This window comes from Sinohyriopsis cumingii, chromosome 11 (assembly GCF_028554795.1).
Source record: "Sinohyriopsis cumingii isolate HCF-2022 chromosome 11, ASM2855479v2, whole genome shotgun sequence".
Taxonomy (NCBI): domain Eukaryota; kingdom Metazoa; phylum Mollusca; class Bivalvia; order Unionida; family Unionidae; genus Sinohyriopsis; species Sinohyriopsis cumingii.
The window spans coordinates 49,327,082-49,350,965 of NC_142971.1; the positions used below are offsets into that span (position 1 = coordinate 49,327,082).

The 23,884-nt window shown below is 36.1% G+C and overlaps 1 protein-coding gene across 1 annotated transcript; it reads left to right on the top strand.

The window, feature by feature from the left end:
- Positions 1 to 254: 254 nt before the first annotated feature.
- LOC149788416 (cysteine-rich DPF motif domain-containing protein 1-like) lies at positions 255 to 13,343 on the top strand. Its single transcript, XM_089974382.1, has 4 exons — positions 255 to 383; positions 8,022 to 8,130; positions 11,589 to 11,672; positions 12,463 to 13,343. The coding sequence occupies exons 1-4, from the start codon at positions 295 to 297 to the stop codon at positions 12,487 to 12,489; spliced, it is 309 nt and encodes a 102-aa protein (XP_089830508.1). The 5' UTR covers positions 255 to 294; the 3' UTR covers positions 12,490 to 13,343.
- The last annotated feature ends 10,541 nt before the right edge of the window (positions 13,344 to 23,884 follow it).

The window sequence follows — 23,884 nt, forward strand, 5'->3', positions numbered from 1 at the left end:
AACTTTCCATGATCTAACATTATGTCGTAAAGAAAGGTGGCCGCTTTTAATATTCTTTTCCTTTGTTTTTTTTTTTGCCATCTAGTCTCAGTTTGTCTGATTACTGAGAAAGGTCTCTCTCTCTCTCTCTCTCTCTCTCTCTCTCGTATACATTCCCTCAAAAGCTAAGATAATCAACTTAGTTCCGGATTTGTGCCAGACTTAAAACAAAATCCGCTTTCGCGTATTATCTGGCTTTAAGTTTGATAAGATGATCGGCCCTATTTCACATAAACGTAGACCTGTGCCGTCAAAATGAGCAAAGATTTTATATGCAGCAGCTGCAATTTTAAAACAAAGTACCATTATTTTGGAAAGAAGCCACCATTTGTCAAAGGTTTGGTGTAAGAATCAATTTGTAGTTATACCCCGTTTGTCAGCAAGATAGATATTTCAATGTTATGGTATTAAGTTTCGAAGTTATACTATGACTTGTAGCATTTGTCGTTCCCGTTTGTTTGTACCAAAAAAACATATACGGATATGAAAAAAGGGGTCAGTGAACAGAACTTGATCATTAATTCATAAATTTGTAATTGTTGTCCGATGGTCCCAGATCAGCTTGTTAGCGTTTCGAATCAAAGCAGTTTCTTTAATAACGCGGTCGCAATAATTGCATGGTTGAGTCGAAGTTTTAAAGCAACAGCTGTGATATAGTTCACCGTTTTTAATAATCTCAATAATTCTCTAAGTTTTGGAGTTACGTCTCAGTGAACACATGTATACAAGGGTTCCTACGTTTTTATTTCAATATGCTTTAGAAATATTAATGGTCACTGGCCACCTATATTGTGCAAACATGTGATATTATTATAGTCATAAAAAAACCGCATTTGTTATGTGTGCACACCATAAAAGTGTTTAATTAGACTTAAAAATCCGCTTTTTTAAATGAAATAATTATTCTGCAATCTCCGTAAACAATTGGTAGTTTCCGCATGCTAAAAGAACAGATATGACGTACATTTATCCTTTCTCTTCAACCTAGTCATTCAAGTGTTTAATTTCCCCACATAAATGTCGATATATCTTACGATCGTGCTTTTGTACAGCAAATATGGTGCACTGTTTTGCATATGGATGTAACCAAAAGAGTGCTGATGGGACAAAAGGGTTCTTTTTTTCCCCGAAAGACCCTGTTTACCAGAAAAAAAAGTGGACTGAAGCTGAGGGATCGAATAGGGTGAGGGATGGGAAAGCTGTACCATTTATGCCCGATTATAGTCAATTCGTCCCAAAGACAGTTCAGCACAACTCCAAATTCAGTTTGGTCCAACTTAACAATAGTTTAACAAGTTCTTTATCTTCCGACAACAAGTAGATCCTGTGTAATATATTTGACAATATTTATAGGTTGTAAAATAGAATAGGTTTTAGCAAAACATTTACAGATTTAAACAACCATCTTGATATTCTTTAAAAGAAAATAACCATACTTCGTAATGTACATATATATGAGAGAAAACACAAAGTGACATATCCTGCTCATTCTAATTAAAATATTTATATACATTTAGTTTTTATGCTAAAACAATTATATGCATCTGCACAACAACATTCTCAATTCAAGTCTTCCAGTCAAATTATTAATATTCATTTATAAAACAATAATACTTAACAGATCATAATCTACAGAATACATGTATATTTTTCTAAGGGTAGTGAGTGTACATGAGATGTTATAACAAATATATTTAATTTTAGGTTGTAACACTGCTGCATATATTACACACTTGATTACACATTAGAAAGAGAGAGAATAATGCTGAGCATTTTGTCAGTGTTTAGCTATGAAGTTCTAATCAGTTAATTTTATTGTTTTTATTTTTCAAGTTGATGTCTTAGTGTGTGTGCGTGTAAACTGAAAGCTTGTCATTACTAGTCAATATTGTCAATCATAGTTGCTCCATTATTCCATATAGGTTGTGGGTTCAAACCTGGCTGAGTAATTCCAAAGTCTTATAAAAACAGTACTAACAGCTGCCGTGCTTGGCACTTAGCATTAAGAGGTTACTGGTCAGCCTGGTATCAGGATAATGTTACTGGCTGGGACATGATTCTACATGTCTGCGGCATCATGCCGCAGTGATAGACATCACTGTCAACTGCCACACTACAGACATCATAGCGATATGACTGAAGGTTGTCAAAGCTACTTTGAAAATCTAATATGCACACACACACACTCCATTTCAATAGCCTCAGATTGTTGCTGTTAGTGGTGACACATCATTTAGCTGATATGACATCTTTGAAGTTGCTAGGATGTAAAAACAATATGGCCTTAAGTGCAGCTAAAAATGGCCATTATTTACATCTGAGTTTCTTTTTCTGGCATGAGATGGGAAAGGCTGAGGATGTTTGAGTGCCCTTTATACATGTATTAAAGGTGCATAGAATTGCTGGACTTGAATAGAGGTAATCACTGGAACAGTCATGGAATTCTGCATATTTGCAAGATATCTGTACTGAGTAATAATTTATGTATTAGAATGTATCATCCTGTATATATCAATATTTATAAGTAAGTAGATTTGGGGTGCTGCAAAGACATTTATTATTATTTTTGTTGTCTTGTTTATGTTGCATTTAGAATCAGCTGAGGTTTTTAATTTGAATTTTGTTATTGTCAGCTAGTGTTTATTCAGCTCCGTTTTTAAAGTTTGATTTTTAGATTATAAGTTTACAGATATCAGAATGTATATTTAAAAAACGGCTATAATAAATAGATTTATAAATTTGATAAAAATCTCAGGCAAGTTGATTGGAAAATTGAACTTACCCTGGTGTTATGTATACCTATATTATATTATCATTTATAAATATAGTTCATAAGGGTTCTATAGGTAAAAATATTTTAAGTACAAAATTTCTTATCAATAGCAAGTTAACACTTTAAGATGAGTTATTGATTAAGTACTGTAGGTCAATTCATTCATTATGTTCCAAGGTTGAGATATGATCATGACATGACCTAACTCAGGACATGAGTTCTGAAAGAAAGCTGACCTAATGTATGTGTAACAGAATTACTGTGAATTCATTAAAAGACATTTTGGATTATAACATTGTGATTCTTCAGTATTGTTGATACATCATTCAATACAGACTATCATTTGGAAAACCTTTGGAACTCATTCAGATTACTCAAAACTTATGGAATTAATATGACATTTAAGAATTTAGGAACTAATTCACGATACTGTAAGTTATTTATAATTCTTTCATTTTGTAATTTAGGGAAATAGATTATATATTTTGAAATAATGCAATACTTGTTGGTTTTGCTTTTTGTTGCTACTTATTTTAAGACCATAGAGTCGTAGCAGTTGGGAAATTTGAGCTTTCCCCAACATAATATTTCCAACTTGAGTAGAAAAACTTGACATTTTTATATATGGTCAGCATGTCACACATCGGGTGGAAAATTATTCATCTATCATGCTTGATTATCAAACTCAAGTTCTTTTTCCATTTTAGTTTCAGATAGCCTACACTACATACTTTATTGCTTTTTTTGTCCTGGAAACATAGCGTTGCTTCCTTTTAACATTAAATCTGAGTGGAAAACCTTTGTCAAGTATTTTTACACTGAAATAATTATATAATGCATTTAATATTATTGAAACAACCGTGTATGGTGTTTTTCCACTGAATGAAATATATAATGAAGTCCTTGTCCATGCATAACAAGGTGTATACTAACTCTGTTGTTCTTTGTCTATCAAATCTTCCTTTCAGGATCTTTATTTCAGGAATAATGTCTGAGCAAGATGTGGGTAAGTGTGGTCACAGGAAATCTCCCTTGGACACAAACCCAGTTGTTTATCCTGTTCATGCCATAAAAAGGCAGGCTGTCATCCATCTTGTAGCCTTTCGTCTGATGTGATATGGGATGTTGTGGACAGTTGATGAACCTATCAAGTGAGGAATAAGGTATCCTTGCTTTCATGTCTAAGAAAGATTATCAAAGTCTCTTCGGAGACTCCTAAGATTAGTGGATCTTTTCCCCAAGGAAGGTTATAAATGAGTGCAGAGGCAGAGCAGTATCATCCCCATTCCGGTAGGTTAGAGAGCAAGTTGCACCCTCCTGAGAGGGAGGAGCAGTATCATCCACATTCCGGTAGGTTAGAGAGAAAGTTGCACCCTCCTGAGAGGGAGGAGCAGCCTCTTCTCTTTACCATTAGGGTAGAGGGCAAGTTGCATCCTCCCCATCTGGATTAAAAGAACCCTTTCATGTCCAAATGGGCAGAGAGTGAGTGATGATCCCTCCCAATGCATTGGGAGCAGCAGCCTCTACTGACCCACAGCTCTGTACAGGTTGATTCGGAGTAATGCCCCAGTGTCCATAAGGGGGGTGGGGTGAGTAGTACCCTTTCAGTCTCATGGGCCCATTGTCGGCAACACAGTTGAGCCCTCTTAAAAGGGGATGTCTCAGATCTAATTATACCAGATCTGGGAATGGACTACAGATCAGAGTTGCCGGTCAAGTTCTTGCGATTGGTAAGTAGGTGTCAGGCACTGGACAGAGGTCTTTGGAGCCCCTATGGTACGAAGGTACGGATTGGTCCAAGTTCCCCCCTCCACAGACTACTATTTCATCCCACAGGGGAATGGGAACCAGCTTATAGACAACACATTAGGGCAGGAGATCAGGTTGGGATCATGATTTCCTCTTTATGACTTTAAATCCCTATGGGATATGGGGCCTTTCATCACAGAGAATTGATTGGCCCTTTCTATACAGACAGCCATGGACTAGAAGCAAAGACTCTCTTTAGAGGGCTCATCTCCTGTGGCTACTCAGGATTTGAGAAACCATGAACACCAGTCCCTTGAATCCACATCTGGCTCCTTGAAACCAACCAACAAAGTCATATTGACTGACTGCAGGTTTCATCAGCTAAATTCTTTAAAGACACACAACCCCAGTCAAACCAACAACCCAAATTTCCCCTTGGCAGGCTGGCCCTAAAAGAGTGCACTGCAAAGAAAAAAGTTTGTGAGCCCTTCCCCACCTTCTTAAGGGCAAGAATGGACACCCCAAGGATTATATATTAGTTGATATTTTGTCAGCTAGATATATACCTCACTGTTTAGTTAAAAGGATTTGATTTTTGAGAACAAAAACTTAAAAGGTTCATACCGTAATTTTTCTTAGACTGGTTTTTATCTTGTTACAGGTTGGATAATGATGGACATGACATGTAAGGTGTGCCATGGTCACTTGTCTGGTAGGCATTATGGAATCTATGCCTGTGATATGTGAGAGTGTCAATAATTCTTTTTATTCCTTCTCCTGCAGATCATAACCCTTCCTTTGGTTCCCATTGGCACCATATTAAACTCTCTTCACAGGCAATGTCAGGTATAATGGTCAATGGCTTGATCCTTTCTATCATATGAGAGGGCTGTCGGCTTTGGTTCCAAGTTCTTCCTCCTTGCATAAGGTTTTCCATATGCCAGTTAAATCTGGTACTCTTCAGAGAGGAGGTTAATTCTCTTCTTTGGAAGGGTGTAGTAGAGAGGGTGTCAAAAGACCAATATTAGTGGTCTTAGACTCATATTTCTGAATTTGTCCTGATTTCTAAGAAAGGGCCTTCTAATCCTGGATTTTACTGGTTCGCAAGAAAGAGAGAAGTCTCATCTAATTATTGATCTTTCCACCCTAAATAGATTTCTGCTGGAGGAACCATTCAAGATGTAGACCACAACTTCAGTCAAGAATACGTTGAGACCTTGTGACATCTTCCAGTTTCGAGCTCTGCCATTCAGCCTTGCCTCCACAACCACTGCTTTTATCTGGGTCATGAGAGTAGTTGCAGACCATTTAAGAGATATGCCACAATGGCATTGCATAATCCCACAGACTTGACTGTCTCATTTTAGGTCGGTAGTGACTAGGTTGAGTGTTCTACCAAACTTAGAGAATTTTCTCACAGAGGGTTAATCCATGTCCCTCTGTGGTTTTGGCAGAGTGATCTCCTCTTGATATAGGGCATGCTCTTACCAATGGAGACCTAGCAAAAGCCAGAATCAACACAGATACAAATTGAAGGAGATTTCACTTCACAAGGAAAGTCTATCCCATCCATATCTTCTCAGTTAAGTTCAATATACCTTATTGCAGCCTTCTTATTTCTTTTGTATCATGTCTATGCGAGGTCCTGATGCTGTACTATTTTATAAACACAAGGGGGAACACTCCCAAATAACCAGTATTTAATCAAGTAATTTTGCTAGCTGTACTATGTATGGCCTAATATTATATGCTCATTTTTTTCCCCATTAACTTTACATTGTCAGAATCGTGCAGTATTACCCGATATTGAATCTGTGTGACAATACACATATAGCATTCACGCGCATAAAGGAACTACTTTCTGTTGTAAACAAACAATGGACGCAGACGCCTGCACTTTTGATTTGTACACAAATCATGTACACTTGCGTAAGAGGCACTTTACGTTGTGGTTGTTTAAATTTGTTTCTGAATGAACTAAAACATGTTTTGTTGACTGCCACATACCAGCTGCTTTGGCACATTCCGCGTTGATATAATGTTATGGATTTAGGCTAGCTACAGTATATAACAGACGCAAGATAAGGTCCGTACAAATAACATAAAAGTGACAAGTCATATACTCTCTTCTTTAGTTGGTGATAAGAATGGCAAAATAAAATATACTTACAGTTTTACATCCTGAATTTCCTCAAAATGTGTTTTCTTAATTCTGCAAATTCGAATTACATGAGCCATGTCATAGGTTTTTATTCTGGATTACACATTTCGAAATTGTGCTGTAATTTCGATGATAAGTGCAATTGCATCCTCCTTACTGCACTCAAAATGAAATAAGCATAAAATTCCATAGCATCTTTTTGATAATTGCAATTGAAAGACTTCATATTTTTCCCACATTATGATTTCAAACATTCCATGACAGAAACAGAAACACATTTGCAGATGTCAACACGCTTCTCCCTAGTTTCTTCAATCGAATGTATTTCAGGTGGAATCGTCACATACAAATCCAGTCCATAATCACAAAATTTTTTGGAATCGAGAAAAATACCAAAATCTATTCATTCCAGATCAAATGGAAAAGTTATTGCAATGCACATTCATTCACAATATGACTCTAAATTTCAATTTTAACTAGATAAACCATTTTCTTTCAAAAGTTATGTCGAGCGCACGACTAAGTTCAAATTTATCTGGGTGGAGTTATTGGCGCAATAATAATTTTGATTTGTGTAATGATGAATATGCGCTTGTGTATTTAGTTTGGAATGCGGCATACATTCAGTTACTTTGTTTCTTGTAGTGTATTTTGTTTATATAATTAAACCTTAGGTAGAATATAAAAATGAGCATATAATGAAAAGGTTACTGCATTTGTATGGGAAAATAGGAATTCGTTTTGTCGGAAGGATATACTGTACTCCCAAGGTTGTGCAGTATTCCATCCCTAAACTCGTTCATATTTTCCCATACAAATGCAGTAACCTATAAATATGACTGTGCTGAAGTTCACTTCAAATATTTGACTTTTCTTGCTTATACACCATTTTTTAAATGACATGAAGTTTGTTTTAGTCTGTATGCTATATGTATGAGCAGACTTTGCAGTTTCTTACAATGAAAAAAGTATTAATATTTTCTGTTTGAATTCCCAAGATTGGAAGGATGTGGGAAGGCATGTTCTTGGACCTGGTCAGATATAGTGTAGTCATTGACAGTAATTTCTGGTATTCAATGGCTGAACTGAGTCTGCCACTTCAGGTACTTAAGTTCTTAATTTGGTACCTTAATTTGAGACAGAAATTTGAAGAACATTTACAGTCTCTTATAGCAATGAAGTGTGATGTTAACTGTGCAGTCTTTTATGCTAAAGTTAATCTTGTTTAAATGACTAATATGTCACTTTATAAGGGGAAGACATTTATTTATATTATTCTGTGTTTTTCTTACATTGCAGGATGATGGAAGATGCCTATATATTGAAAGATCCATTCAGCAGTGAAGGAGGGATTATTCCCCTTGGATCACACTGCACTATATGTGGGAAGTCAGTCTGTTTGTCACAGGTGAAGTCTTGATTGGAAAATTTTAGGTTGGAAACTCATACATTAATATTATTATTTTCTGCTGTTGTTGAGCTGTCTTCATCTCTAAATTTTTACAGTTGTGAAAGACAGATCAACCCAATACATGACCAGTTTATACAATAGCTTAAGACCAAATTAATATAAATGCTCGTATGTACCATTTAATTAATAGCAGAGCTGCTTATTGGTAGATTTTGTATAGACTTGGATAAGTACTTCCCTCCAAATCTCTATCCATGTTATCATACTTTAATGTGTATGGTGGAAACCAACTTTCATATAAAACTTTAATTATTTTATGTGGTTCAGATGTATTGAAAAATGCATATTAATTATAATATATACTTGAATAATGTTATTACATAATTGCTGTTTTATTTGCAGTGAGCCATTTACTTTTCATTCCCATTATTTTTTTAAACTACTTTTCAAAAGAGTTCTCTGGGACAAAAAAATGTCTCCATGGAAACACCCATTTTCAGTTTTGACTGATTTTCATTCTTTTAGTTGGTAAACTTGCCCAATGTTTGATCTAAGTGTCAAGTATCCATTATATCGCATCCAGGTTATCACACTACGTACAGACTAGTTTTTAAAACCAATTAAATATTCTGTAAATCAGTGTTTTCATGAAATCAGTGCTGTTCAAAGTATAGTCTTTAGTGCAATATGGTGCATCACAAATTTTGTGTGAATTTCACGACTTTTTCAGCGATTCACGAATTCACGCCGTAAGACAAAACATCACGAATTTTCCGATCCTCAGTTATTTTAAATCTTTAATAAAATAACCGATTTCCCGTTAAGCGCTAGTCATGATATTCGCAGTTGCCGAAACAGTCCGGTACCGCTGGTCACGATATTAGTAGATCTACAGCCGATTAGTACAGTTGGCCCGGTCGCAAGCATTTTAGCTTATTTTAATCTATATGTATAAGAGTAGTTTTACAAATGCTTTTGAGAGAAACTGGGGCCTAACCGGAAATTTGCTCCGCGCATGCGTCAAAACACTGAGTCGAGTTACCGTTCAGCATCGCATGTAAGATTTTGAAAATGTCTTCACCGCCAAGGAAAACGAAATGTATTACTCAAAAAGTGAAGTTTAATTTTCAATATATCAAAACTTGGCCGTGCATTCTGCCATTAAACACTGATATTCATTCATGCTTTTTGCACTCAGTGTGCCATCGCGGAGACGATGTGAGGAAGAATGTCGGTTGCAAAAAACACGTAGAAGTTGGGAAAATTAAGAATTCGCAGATTTCATCTCTGGAATATTTTAAACCATTGGTGGAAGACCCGCAGGCTACCAACGCTTAAGCATTATTTGTGAGTTTTCTTGTGTCGAACACAATCTACCTTTATCAGCTGGAGACCATGCAAAACATTTGTTCTGACATATGTTCCCGGACTCGAAAATCGCTTCCAAATTTTCCTGTGGAAGAACCAAAAATGCTGCAGCTCCTGTGCATTCCTCACAGCAACAGTGACAGCGAAAGAGTATTTTCTTTAGTGAGGAAAAATAAGACAGACTTTAAGGCCTCCTTAGCTGCAGAAAATTTGTCAGCAATTTTAGTCCCCAAGATCAACCAGCAGGCAAGAAGTCGGAACTGTTTAGAAAACAAATTTACGATCAAGCAGTTGAGGAAGTTCAAGTCTGCCACAGTATCATGTCTTGATAAATAAATATTTATGCATATATATAGTGTTTTATTTTTATTTTGCGAACTTGATATAGTGTAGTATTGACGGTCGGAGTAGTTAGAGTGGATGGAGTTATTGTCATAGTATTATTCACGAATTCGTGTCCAAATTCACGACTTTTTATCCCTATTTTCACTAATTGTGAGCCTGGAAGGTTGGCAGCTATGATGGTGTATTTAGTTGTACATTAATTTTTACAATGCTGCAATTATTATAAATATAATTCTTTTATGATTTACAGTGTGAAAACAATTGTGGTCTTGCCTTTTAATTTCTTTTTATCAGTCTTTTGTTTTACTGTTTTCACACACACGCACACACACAGAAGAAGAGAGAGATATCTTCCAAACATATTTTCTATCAGAGGCCAATATCTTTGCATGCAAGTATGTATTTAAACTTTTTATGTACCAACCCCAACATTGACATGAGTGACTTGTGAAATCTTTTAGAACGGTAAGGTTTGTACAGAGTGTCAAGAATAATAACACGTGATTATTTGCAGAAGCAAAAAAATAAAAATAAAATGGTCCTCTAGGTTTCATGTACAATACAGGGACGCATGATAGTCACCTGTGTGCACCATTAAATTGCATCTTTTTGCCCATAATCTCTCTCTCTCTATGCACTGACCTCCTGTCTTTTACTGTTTTAGCAAGAATACATATTTTAATGACCTTTAAAACAGCTTTTCCAAATTTCCGATGACTAGTTTGAGCATTCTATTTATTTTGCTGTCCAATTTCTGCACAGTAGAAGTTGTACATGTAGATTGCTACCTACAAACAGATTTACTGTCCGATTTCTGCACAGTAGAAGTTGTACATGTAGATTGCTACCTACAAACAGAAACAAGCTTTAAATGGTACCCTTTGTTTCAATGTTTTTTTTTTTAAATGTCTTATTTAGCATCCGGGTTGAACATGTAGGGAGGAATGCTGATTCCATCCATGTTCAGAGTTTTTGATGTAAACATATGGATCCTTCAAATCAAACATTTTTACTGTGTACTCGAAAATGACAGCAAATTATAAAATATTTGATATGACAGTAACTTCCATGGTGCAGTGCTGTTCATTGAAAAGTTAGCAAATTGAGGCATATTTGCCATCATTGAATGGAAACTTCAGGTTCGTGTGATTTTTGTGTGTGGCTAGGACTTTTAACGTAGCTTTAACAATTTTCAGTCATATTGCTACGATGTTTGCAGTGTGGTAGTTTATAGTGATGTCTAGCACTGGGGCATCATGCCACAGACATGTAGCATGATGTCCAACCCAGTCAAGTTATCCTGACACCAGGTCAATCAATCCTAATACTAACCTCTTAATGCTGAGAAAGGAAGCTGTTAGTACTATTTTTGTAAGTTTTTGGTATGACTCAGCTGGGGTCTGAACCCACGACCTGTCGCATCCAAGGCAGATGCTCTAACCACTAGGCCACCAGAGCGGTCTCTTGTGATGTAGTGATGATGTAGGTTTTCCCTTTAAATACACATTACAAACTCTTCTAATTGTGGAGATATACTACACTTAAAAGGAAAATTAGAAATACAGTGTAGTCAGATTCATTGTTTAATGGACTTACATGAAACAGACTTCTACTGAGAGAGAAATTTACTTTTATTTCATCAGACTATCTGATCAGCAAAAACATTTTCACATTTCTTCCCCAGTAAATTAATGAATAATTACTTTCTTACTATCTTGATACAATTTTATATACATTTTCAGGAATGCAGCATCTTCTATACCAGAAGGTTTTGTGTACACTGTGTGAAGGCAAATATCTCTGAGTTTCCTCCTGAGATACAAACTGTAAGTGTGTCATTGTAGACAGCTGAATAAAAATTGCTTGTCCGATGCTTTAGGACATGTTAAAAAATTGTATTGGCAAGTAAAAATGTGTGTTGCTTGCTCAGAATTTTGTATAACATTGAAGATAAAGATGGATGTGTTTTGTGTCAGTTCATACATCTTTCACATGTTACAAGTATAAAAAACAACTTTAAAAATTGTGCATCCCTGAAGAGTATTTGCATAGCTAAAGGTGTGGTGTATTTTTGTCTGTATTTATTTGCACACAAAAATATGTCTACAAAGAAATAGTATTCTAACTTGGTTGAATTGCTGGGTTACCTCCAATATGTTTGCCTCTGCATTTTTGGCCTTTTTAAATAAGAATGCTAATGCAGATGAAGCACTTTTTAATTTTTGCAGATTTCACCCCCACCCCTCAATGACATTTTGGATGGGGCCAAAATGCCAAGAGCCTGATATAAATTTAAATTTTGTTGGAATCTCAAATTCATGTGCAAATCTTTGACTTGGCCGCTAAAGTGTCACTATTGCACTGTTTTCTTGTCATTCTTGCCTGGCTTTTACAAATTTCAAAGTAATGTTCCACAGTGATATAGAACAGTATCTTTTGTCAGTCACTTTGCATTATTACTTTCAGTATTTTTGAAGATATGTTTAAGTTGAATTATTAAGCATGTACTTCTGTTTTCCTTTTAAACTGTTGTGTCATGCTTTTTAAATTTTTATAAAAGAAATAATACAAATAAAATGTTTTAGATTACATTATTTAATATTTTTTTTATTGTAGGAAGTTATGAAGAAAAAGAAGAAATGATAAGTTTGATGGGCATTCATATCTTGTATCATAAGCTCACAGCAGAGGGGGAAAAGATGAACGCTTTCTGTAATGCAGAGATGACATGCCTGAGATAGAGCTGGTGAATTATTACAGAATAATGAGAAGATCAGGAGAATGTTTGAAGGACGCAGAGTTCTGATTATTCCACAACAGTATTTGATTCACATATTAAAGCTATCACTGACTAACAATGTATGAAGGTTTAAAAGAACATGCATGCCAGTCAGTTCAGTCCTTGACAATATTGTGCATTTTTTTAGTCTAAAAGGCTGGAAAGAATTCAGACTTGTGATGATTGAAACATAGTGTTGGCTGTTCGGATTATTAATGAAAAGAAGAGTTACTATGAAAGCAGCTTTTCCTACACTTTACAAACTGTTTTGTTATGGTTGACATTTTCAGTAATGGCATATGTCCTGAATTGCATCTAAGATTTGCGTCATTTGCTTACTTGCAGTGTAACCACCTTCAATGTGGTATGCAATATGCACCGTAAGTGTACCATGTGTTATCCTTGAGCTGTTGCATGCTTATTAAGCTGACAAGAAAAATGAGTAACGTTAACCTTTGACCTTTACCTTGAAATTATGACTTTTATTAATACACACAACATGCCTTCCACATCTGATATGTATGTGTACCAGGTCTTATACCATCATCTCAAAGGTCAATTAGACACATGCAGTCACATATGTCAAACAATGTACATTTCCCCTCATAAGACCCATGTAGTAATGAAAGATGTTTCCTGCACATCTGTGAGTTTTCAGCTGTTACAGGGCAGGGCATGGCATTGCATAAATAATAAATAAATTTCGTGAATTTCGAAACTTTTCTTTTTTGTCAATTTTTCATGCATTTTTTTCAGTTTCTCTTAAAATGGGCCGGAAGAAAAAAGAAAATCATGTATCAACAAAAACTACATATTTAGCCAGCAAAGTTTTAATAAAATTCTCCAAGGAAGGTAGCAGGAAAAGTTGTTGTGGGGTTTAACGCCATTTTTCAGCACACGATAGGCTATGCATGGCGGCCAGTATTAGTGGTGGGGGAAGAACCCGGGAAGTACCAGTGACCCATGAGAAGCTACTGGCAAGCATTCTCACATACCCACATTAGTCAAATCCTAGACTCGAACCGGCGCAGACACAGGTGAGATGGCAGTGATCTGTAATGGAGAGCGCTTTAGACCACTCGGTCACTCGGGGCCTTGTAGGAAAAGTGGTGATGAACTAAATTTTAAAAATACACCTTTCCTTGACAATGTTAGAACAACTGTTCCTACAAAATGGAACTGAGGAAAATAAAATGGCATCTTTATTGTACATCTGTAATTACCACATATTGAGCCTACAAAGTTTAAATCAATCCTTGAAGCAGTGTAGTAGGAAAAGCAATCATACTTTGAATTAATAAAACACCCCCTTGTGGGGGTAATGTTTCAAAAGATATCCCACCAAATGGACCAGAGGCAAAAGTGAAAACTTAATATGCATCTCCTTGAACTACAAATCTTGCATGTAAGGTTTCAATGAAATACTCCTATATGTAAGAAGGAGTGTAAAGAAACGCAATTTTTCAGATATATCCCTTTATTTTAAATGTTTCAAGAGATTTTCTGAAAATGAAAGGGAGAAAAGAGTCAAACTTTATTGCACTTTTACACTATCCACAACATCTAGTATAAAGCTTGCAAGGTTTAATTAATATCTTCCAAGCCATATGGGAAGAGAAGCATTGATAAGCAGAATTTTCAAAATAACCCATTTATCGATAACTATTGATGACATTTCCCCCAAAAATGGCAAATGAAAAAAAGCATGTAATACCCAAGCAAAACAGCATTTCTAGCTGGCAAAGCCTCATTCAAATCCTTTAAGTAATACAGGAGTAGAAGCGTTGACAAACTTTATCATGGATGGGACAGACAGACAAATGGACATCTGACATATGGGGGCAGCAACGTCCTGCTCTTCAAGGATGAGAAAATTCTTATGACAGGCTTAAATTCTTAACATCACCCTTTTTTTTACATTATTTAGATAAATTTCCCTTTTTGTTGTTGTTGAGTTTAATTATAGTAGAGTTCACACAATTGTGCATGTGCCACTTTTTTCTGACTGCACCGCAGCCTGCTAGTTGTTCCTGGGGAAGGGGATGGTGCCACCTCAAGGAACCCTGATAGTTTGGCCTCAATCTGTGGGTCCATAAAGGTCCCTACAGTTGAATGGTTGGCTGTCATTAGTGGGAAGGAGAGCTCGGGAACGGTCCTGCTTGCTTTACATCGCTGGTTTCTTGTTGCATTTGCCTTTTTTTTTTTCTTTTTTTTTTTTGAGATTTTTTTTTTTTTTTTTTCCTCTTCAAAATGTTCGAAAAGGAGGGGGGATGTTCTATGCTGTTTATAGAGGTTCTTAGTAGATATCATGTATGAAGAGAGATTTTCAAGATTGTTATGGTATTACTAGTCGAGGTGTTTAGGGTGTGTTTCCTACGTTATGTTATTTATAAGTTTTTAGATATTACCTCTTTAAGTTATTTATTAATTGATGTTTTTAGAGATTGAATGTTATTTATACTTTATTTAGCAAGAGACCGGAGTCATAGCCGATTACACGGTTCGTTAAGGACATCTAGGACAGGAATCCTAGCTGATTACTCGGTTTGTTAAGGACATCTAGGGCATCCAATTTTGCGGTTTCCTTAGTTTTTTATAGGTGCTTCGTAAGTGAATTATTTACTAATACTTTTATAAAATTGAATGATATGTTATGGTTTTTTATGTGGTGGCTTCTACATTTATTTAGCTAGTTACTGGGTCTTTTGGTTTTGTGGGGATAGTAATTATATTTTGTTCCTAAGTCCTGCTGAGTCTATGAATTGATTTATATTTTTATATGCTGATTGTTTATTTTTATTAGAGTCCATAAGTAACTCTGGGTATGTGTGTGGTAATCCAATTTCTTTTTGGTTTTTGATAAATATTTTCCAAGCGAGTTGATATTTTGGGCATATATTGAATACGTGGTGTAGATCTTCGGTGGTGTGGCAGTTAAAACAGTTAATGGTTGCTGGTTTGGGTCCTATAAACCTTCCAAAACTGCTTGCTAGTTTAGTTTTTCCAGTTATTATCCTGTTTATGGTTTTCTGTTCTAAATAGGTACCCTTAGGTAGCTGTATGTTCCTATCTACGTTTTTTGGGGTTTCATGGTGATTTTTCCCTTTTGTGGAGGAGTTCCAAAAATCTTGCCATGTTTGGTCTATATATGTTTGTGCGAAGCTTATTGCTTCTGTAGAGCTATAGTTAAGCTTGATAGAGTTTTAATCTCCTAGTTTGGTTTTTGCAACTTTGTCTGCTGTTTCGTTGCCAGAGATTCCAATGTGCGACGGTATCCACATGAGCTCGACTAATTGATGTGCTGTGGTGATATCGTCGATTAATTGGCATGCTCTGTCGAGGAATTGTTCCCTAGAGTGTGTATTGCGATTTTGGATCGATTTGATAACACTTAGGGAATCGCTTATAATGACTGCTTTAGGTATTTGGTTGTCTTTGATCCATTGTAGTGATTCAAGTATAGCCCAGAATTCAGTGGTGTAAATGGAGCAATAGTCAGGTAATCTGGATCCCGTTTGTATATTGAATTCAGGGATGACTATTGCTGCTGCTGTTCTTGGTGGGTTGTTTGTTTTTGATCCATCGGTATATATTTTAACATAGTCCGGGTATTTTTGGTTGATTTCGTTTACCAGTACAGGTTTTAGTAAGTTTTCTTGTCCTTCTTTATTGCCTAATTTGGTAGCTTCAATGTTAATCCTTGGTGGTTTTTGTAACCATGGTGATTTGTTCTGGTCTGTATTGTTTGTTACCTGTTTTTTTAGTAGAGGTATCTTTTCTCTTAGTTCAAGGATTACTTTGCCACTTGGTGTGATAGGTATGATTTTGGGTTTGAAGACAACTTTACACTTATTTATAGCTATTTTGGTGGGATGGTTGTCTGGGTGGGTATCTAATCGAATGGAGTATCGGAGGAGCAGTTCTTGCCTACGTAATTTTAAGGGTAGTTCTTCTGTTAGTGTTTGTAGTTCTTCTAATGATGTTGAGGGGAGTGTTCCTGTGCATAATAGCAAGGCTTTTCTCTGGATAGTGTCAAGTTTTTGTAGTACAGGCTGCTTAGCCGAGTTATATGCTTGGCAACCGTAATCCAGTTTTGATCTAATTAGGCTTTTATATATCGTGAGGAGGGTTTCCTGGTTGGATCCCCAGTCAGTCCCTGTGATGTTCCTGAGTAAATTGAGATCTTTGTTACAATTCTGGGTGAGTTGTTCAATGTGCTGTTTCCATGTGAGGTGGTTGTCAAAGAACATTCCTAGAAATTTTACTACTGGTACGTATTTGATTAATTGATTTTGTATATAGAAGTTTGGATAGAATAGGTTGTTATTTCGTTTGGGGGTGAATATGATTGCCACAGTTTTTTCATGAGATATTTTGAAACCCCATTTGTCCGCCCATCTCCCTATGTTGTCTAGGCTCTGCTGGATTTCTTTAACTACTGTGTTATTGGCAGGATTTCCATTCCTCCATATGCCACTATCATCTGCAAATTGTGACAAGTTTATTTTTCTGGAGGCTACATTGAGGTCAAGGTCGTTTACCATTAGGTTAAATAGTAACAGACTTATTACACTGCCTTGCGGTGTTCCATTTTCAAGTGAAAATTCTTCCGAATGGGTGTTGCCTATTCTTGTGGTAATTTTCCGGCCTGTGAGGAAATCGCCAATCCAGTTGAACAAGCGTCCAGTTATTCCAAATTGGTTTAATTTGGCCATTAGTCCATTGGTCCATACTAGGTCAAATGCTTTTTCTAGGTCTAAAAAAACTGCTATGAGGTTGCGATCGGTTTTCCTATGTGCATTAAAAGCGAGTTTGATGTCTGTTTCCAATCTGAGAAGTTGGTCAGTTGTGGACTGTTTGTTCCGAAAGCCACATTGATTTATGGAGAGTAGGTTATTGGTTTCTAGGTGGTGTTTTAACCTATTTGCGATTATTGTCTCCATTATTTTGCAAATATTGTTTGTAAGGGAGATGGGTCGGTACGAATTTATGTTGTTGGGATCTTTACCTAGCTTGGAGATTGGTATTACTATGGCCTGTTTCCATTTGGTGGGTAGTTGGCCTTTATCCCATATCCAATTAAAGAGTTTGATTATGGCTATTGTTATATTGATAGGTAGTTTTTTGTAGATAATGTAACCTAACTGATCCTTACCAGGGGATGTTTCATTTTTGGATCGTAGGGCTATTTTCCATTCATGTACTGTGATGTCGCTATTTAGGTGAGATTCTTTTGTTCCTTGGTCTTGAAACATTTGAGGTTGGGTTCCCTCCATTAGTTTTTTGTGTTCTTGAAAGTTTTTGGTGTGATTATTGTTGCTACTCATGTTCGAAAAATGCTTCGCTAGGAGGTCTGCCTTATCTTTATTTGTTATGGCATTTTTAATTTTTGGGGCTGAGGTAGTTGCTTTCCCTTTTATGGCTTTTTTCTTGTCCCATATTTGTTTTGAGTTTGATTTTAGACTCAGTTTAGAGCAAAAGGTTTGCCATAGATTAATTTTAGCAGTTTTTATAGTTTGTTTTAGTGCTTTTCCTTTATCTTTATATTGCTGGAAGTAGATAGAATTTTTGGTGCGTTTATATTTATTTAAGGCCCCTTTTTTGTCTTTATGTGCTATAGTGCACTGTTTAGTCCACCATGGTACAGGGTTTTTATTTTGGATATTAGTTGTCTTTGGTATGCATCGGCTAGCTGCTTCTATAATTGTGTCTGTTATGTTATCATAATACATGTCAATACTTGGGCTTTCTAAGTTATCTGGATTTACTCTAGCTAGTAATAATTGGAATTGGTCCCAGTCTGCCTGTTGGTACCTCCATTTAGGTGGGGTTTCGTTAGGAATGTGTTGAGTTTTTGTTTGAATATTGATTGTGATGGGAAAATGGTCACTTCCTAACGTATCTTCCTGATCCACCCACCAATTTGTGATTTGAGCCAATTTTGGGGTAGTGATGGTTAGGTCTATGGCTGAGTGAGCGCCATCCTCAGGGTTTAATCTAGTGTTCGACCCGTCATTTAAGATGACCAGATTGTTCTCAGTTATCCATTTTTCAACCATTTTTCCTCTTTGATCTTTCTTTTTACCTCCCCATAATTCACTGTGTGCGTTGAAGTAGCCACAGATCATTAGATTGTTGTTGTTGTTATTAGTGATTGCCTTTAGTGAGATTAGGTTGGTAGGGCAGAAGGTACCACCTGGATCGTATGCGTTTATTATTTGAATGTTTGTGGTTCCTATATTTATCATTACTGACATTATTTTGATGCTATTATTGATGTTTAGGTTAGGGGGTACTTCTATTACTTCATAGTAGATTAGTGTATCTATTAAAAAAATTGCTAGTCCACCCCTTTCTGCCCCATGGGTCTGTTTTTAAAGATTCCCTGGGTATAGCCTTGTAGTTTGGGCAGGCGTTTGTGTTCTTGTGTTATGAGGGTTTCCTGTAGGCAGATTGCGTCTGGTTTTGTGGCCGTATTATTCAGTTTGTTCTGCAGTTCTGATAGGTTTTTAAAGATTCCTCTGCAGTTCCATTGCCAGATGGTGATTTTATTATTTTTTGTACTATTCATTTTTGACGTTGTCTTTATCTGTTAGTCTTGTGGTCCAATCAGCTAGTATGGTGAAAATGGTTTTGAGGGTTCTGATTATGCTACTGAGATCTTGCATTATGGTTCGTGTTGTTAGGTTCATTACTTCCTGTATTAATTCTGTGTTAGTGTGTGTGTTAGATTTGGGGATGTTTGGGGTGACAGTTTTGTTTGTATCTGGAGTGTTATCAGGGTGGTCATGGTTTGTTACAATGTGGGTTGTAGTTTTTGGTTCTTTTGTTTCCTGATTCGAGGGTATGTTTTGTGGTGCAATGTTTTCTCTTCTGATTCTGCGTGGAGAGTTTTGGTGCTCATTGATTGTTTCAGAGGTAGATTTTGGTGTGTTGGAGTTGTTTTTACAAATAATGTTTTTGGCAGAATGGTAGGTGAGGTGTTTTTCGTTCATTAAGTCCACTATTTGTTCTCTTTTATTGCAAATCTGCATTCTGCCGATCTAGGATAATGATTTTCTTTACAGTTAGCACATTTTTGATTAATTGTGTGGCATTCTCCTTTGTGTTGACCTCCGCAGTACTTACATCTTGGTTTGAATCTACATCTGAGGGCATAGTGTCCCCAGTGCAGGCATTTGGTGCAAAATCTTGGCCTATTTATGTAGTTTTCCAGCTTATGGTACACTCCTGACTGTCCTAGTTTTATTATTGAGGGTATTGGCTCGGTAGCCTCTATAACTGCTTTGTTTGTTCCTTGTCCCATGTGATTTTTAAGACGATACACTTTGGTGGTCTGTGTTTCATTTGCTGTGAGTTTATGAAGTAGGAGTTCATTGCTTAAGTCCTTGTTGTATCCGTTTAGTGCTATTACTTTTTTAAAGATAGTGGTTTTAGTGGGTTCAGCCAGATTAGTTGTGGTTTCACTGTGTTTGGAGTTCGAAGTGACTCGTGGTTTCCTCTGAGTGCTATGGTGTCTCTCTACTTTGATCTTTATTGGGCCTATAGTTTCAATTTGGATGAATTTTTCCACCTGTTGAATTGTGCTGCATTGGACAATGAGGTAGTTTCGCCTTGGTCTTATCAGTTTGAATTGTCCAGTGTGAATTTTGGCCAGTGCTGTCATAATACTATTGGTACTTAGACTAGTAATTCTGTTGCACCTGCTGCTTATGTATATGGTGTGTTCGATGGAATGATAACTGTACATTTTGTTTTGGGGGTTACGTTGTTGTTTTATTTCCTGTTTTGAGTTAACCTTACTTGTGGGTTTTTTTGGGTTGTTTTGGGGTTTTAGCGGGCCCTTGCCATTACCTAGGTATGTGTTTTGGGTTGTTTGGGGTCTTTGGGTTGCCATATTAGTGATGCTGCTGGGTCGTTTTGTAGTGTCTAATTCATTGGATTTGTTCCCATAGGTTGGTGGTTCCCTTGCTGTTATTATCCCAGATGGTCCAGGAGTTTGGCTTGAGTGTCTAGTTTCTTTCCTAATGTTTTAATTTATTGTTGTTTGCTTGATTTCCTGTTGTTGGTTTGTTTGTATGCTTCTAGAATTGGTTATTTCATTTTTGGTGAATTTTGGGGTGCTGGTTATGGTTATGTGGTCTAATTGTGGGGAGTTTAAGGTATGTAGGTTACTGTCAAATTCATTTGTTAGGTTTGGAATAGTGGTGTCTATATCTTCATTTGTGTTTGGTTTTTCCGCTTCCTTGAAGAGGATTGGCGATAGTATTGGCATTGTATTTATATTGTTCCCTGGAGTGTAGTTTTGGTCAAGAGCAAGGGAAATGTCCCACTCCTCTTTGAAGTACAATTATAATTAAGTTGTAAAGCAGAAAGACAAAATAACATTGATAATATAACCTCGCTGACAATACCCAGTCCACCTTCTAGAAGAGATACATAACGTAGCAAGTTACATCCCTCCAATTATTGAATTGGAAAGCAGAAGCTTAGTCTGTTGATCTCGACCTTGACCTGAAGATTTGGGATCAGATGTGGTGTTGAATACACCATCTGTTAGTGATTCGTAGGTATAGCAAGTTGCATCCATTTATTTTGTATGGTTCTAAAATTATAGAGTTGAAATTGAACAGACAGATGGATTTACAGACAAACCAATGATGAAGGATACATGAACTAAAAACCTACAGGGGGTGGGGTTTGCTGTGTAAACAATAGTTGTTGTTAGTATCAAATTTAGAATTTCTAGATGGGGATTTATTTGAATTGGATGTTACAGATGCAAAATAAAGGTAAACAAATGACGGTTATGCATAAACCCAAGCGAACTTGACCTCATTTACAAAAACATCAGTGGACAGAACTATACAATTGACAGTGTTTGTCATGGACATGACAGGAAACAAATACCAGTGATGTTCAAATATGTATTTCTTGCATTTGTAACTATGTTGTCTTAAGGTAAAAAGGAAATAAAAAACTTCCAACACTATGAACTTCTCTTTTAATCTAATATATTTGTCCTTTATTTTATCTGTAGGTAGGCAGTTTTATTTCTTATGCTTACATTATCCTTGGCCAAATGACAGCCTATACTAGAGCGGGGTGCATTGTATGTATGTAGAAATGCATCATACATTTCAAATGGAACATTAGGACCTTGTCAATTTGGTCTTTGTCCAATCTGAACATCAAAAACTTTACTTTGCCATGGTCTTTACAGCTAGAAATTCTGGAATAATATGTACCAAACAACCCTTTAAAAAGATCTAACTTGTTTATCTTGTTATTTTAATATTAAAGTTTCGCAAGATTCATTCATTTTCTCACTGAAAATTGGTTCTGTTGTATATTTCTACCACCACCACCAAAACTCTTTGGACATAATTTTTTATTTTAAAAAACTGAGAAATATGAAGCAATATTTTAACAGTTCTGAATGTTTTAAAAAGTCACTGAAAACAATTTTGTGAATGAGATGTTTACTTATCATGTAATTAAATGATGAATCAATCTGACACCATACATGTGTACATCAAGTCCAACAATGGATTTAACAGAATGATGTGTACCTCCAGATAAAGGAAATGATGTCATTCCTAACTGGAAATTATCAGAACATGTCACTTAAATTTGTAATCAAACAAAAATTAATGTATGGAACTTATAAACAAAAATATATTATTGATATATAGATGATAAATGTTTATAATTTAAACACAAACATGAATGATGTTTCATCGATCATCTAGGGTACCAAAAAATAGAATTTGTACAAAAGTGTGAATGTTTCATCCACAAGTAAACATAAAAATGTATATTTGGTTTTCATTGGTATAGTGATATTGAATACTGATTTAAAATTGAAATGTGTCACTCGTGGTGACCAGTTCACAATCACAAAGTATTCTAGTCCATGGCTCTCGTCAGTTGGTCAAGGAGCCATCATGCATGGCCCACCCCTCCCAGACTACTGAAAGATCCCACAAAAGCCCCCTTATTAACTTCAGACCCATTGAAGCTTTTATCCCTCACTGTGATAAAACCAATGTCACCATCGACGGTAGCATACAGGCTACACTGCCACCAGATCACTTCTCATTCAAAATAAGCTAAAAATATGACAAGACTTGTGTAGTACTTGAGACTATCAGGTATGAATGAATCAATCACCAGAAATAACTCATGAAAACCATGCATTAAAGTAGTACAGGAAACCATGCATTAAAGTACAGGAAACCATGCATTAAAGTAGTACAGGAAACCATGTGGCTTACTTGACCCATTCTATCAAATTTAAATAGACAACTCCGATCAACAATACACTGATTTTCATACTAAGATGCGATCATCCATCATTATTTTGAAGAAAGAGAAAGGAAAGAAACATAAAACGTAGGTTGCCTTGAGTAATTTTGAGTGATATGGACCTAATGAGAATTAATATAAAGCTGTAGTTGACATTTTGGTCCACTGTGACCCCATATGGAATTGTTAAGAATGTTCATAGGTTTTTATATGCACGGGTCATTAAAGGTACATACTGGAAATATATTAACATTGTCAATAGGTTTAACATTGAGGGTACATTGTTATGTAGAAATGGTTGACATAAGATGGGGCTATATTGTTAGAGTTTACCTAAAAGTATGGCACAGTAGGTACATGCAGAAAATCCTGTCTTAAAAGAAATGTTATATAGGTTTAACATGTGGGAGATGATATGGGGTCATATGGGAATTTAACATTGGGGTACCAGGTATGATTAATGTAGTTCACCTCAGATGGTGCTACATTGTGAACCTCAAATGTGGCTACATTGTGCATTGTTGTTGTTAGAAGAGGATGACCTCAAATTGCACTCATAACGTAGCATCCAAAATTCAAGGAATCTTCTCATCTTGTGGAATCTGTTCTTATAAAAGTACTGGGTAATCCATTGAGTCTTGAACACAGTCCTTCCATTGACTTTGATGCAACACTGGCAGCAGGAGTCATGGTATGGTAAGTCTTATAACGTGTTCACATTTGTCCAATGCCTGACAATTTGCACATTTTGAAAGTAATCAGTCTTTATATAACATTCAGATACCAATGATGAAATGTCTATGCTGTTTGCATCCTCGCAACTTGGAACGTAGATTATGAAAATGTTACAATAAAATGTCAATTTATAGTAATGTCTTCTGATCATTTGAAAATTTTCAAACTAATTGGCTTTTTTATAGCATTCAGATACCAGTGGTTAAAACATATATG

Excerpts from the sequence above, each read along its gene's own strand:
- LOC149788416 (XM_089974382.1), top strand. The coding sequence starts at position 295 with ATGAGCAAAGATTTTATATGCAGCAGCTGCAATTTTAAAACAAAGTAC. Across the intron at positions 384-8,021 it reads CCATTTGTCAAAGGTTTGGT|GATGATGGAAGATGCCTATA; the intron begins GTAAGAATCAAT and ends CTTACATTGCAG. Across the intron at positions 11,673-12,462 it reads TTCCTCCTGAGATACAAACT|GAAGTTATGAAGAAAAAGAA; the intron begins GTAAGTGTGTCA and ends TTTTTATTGTAG.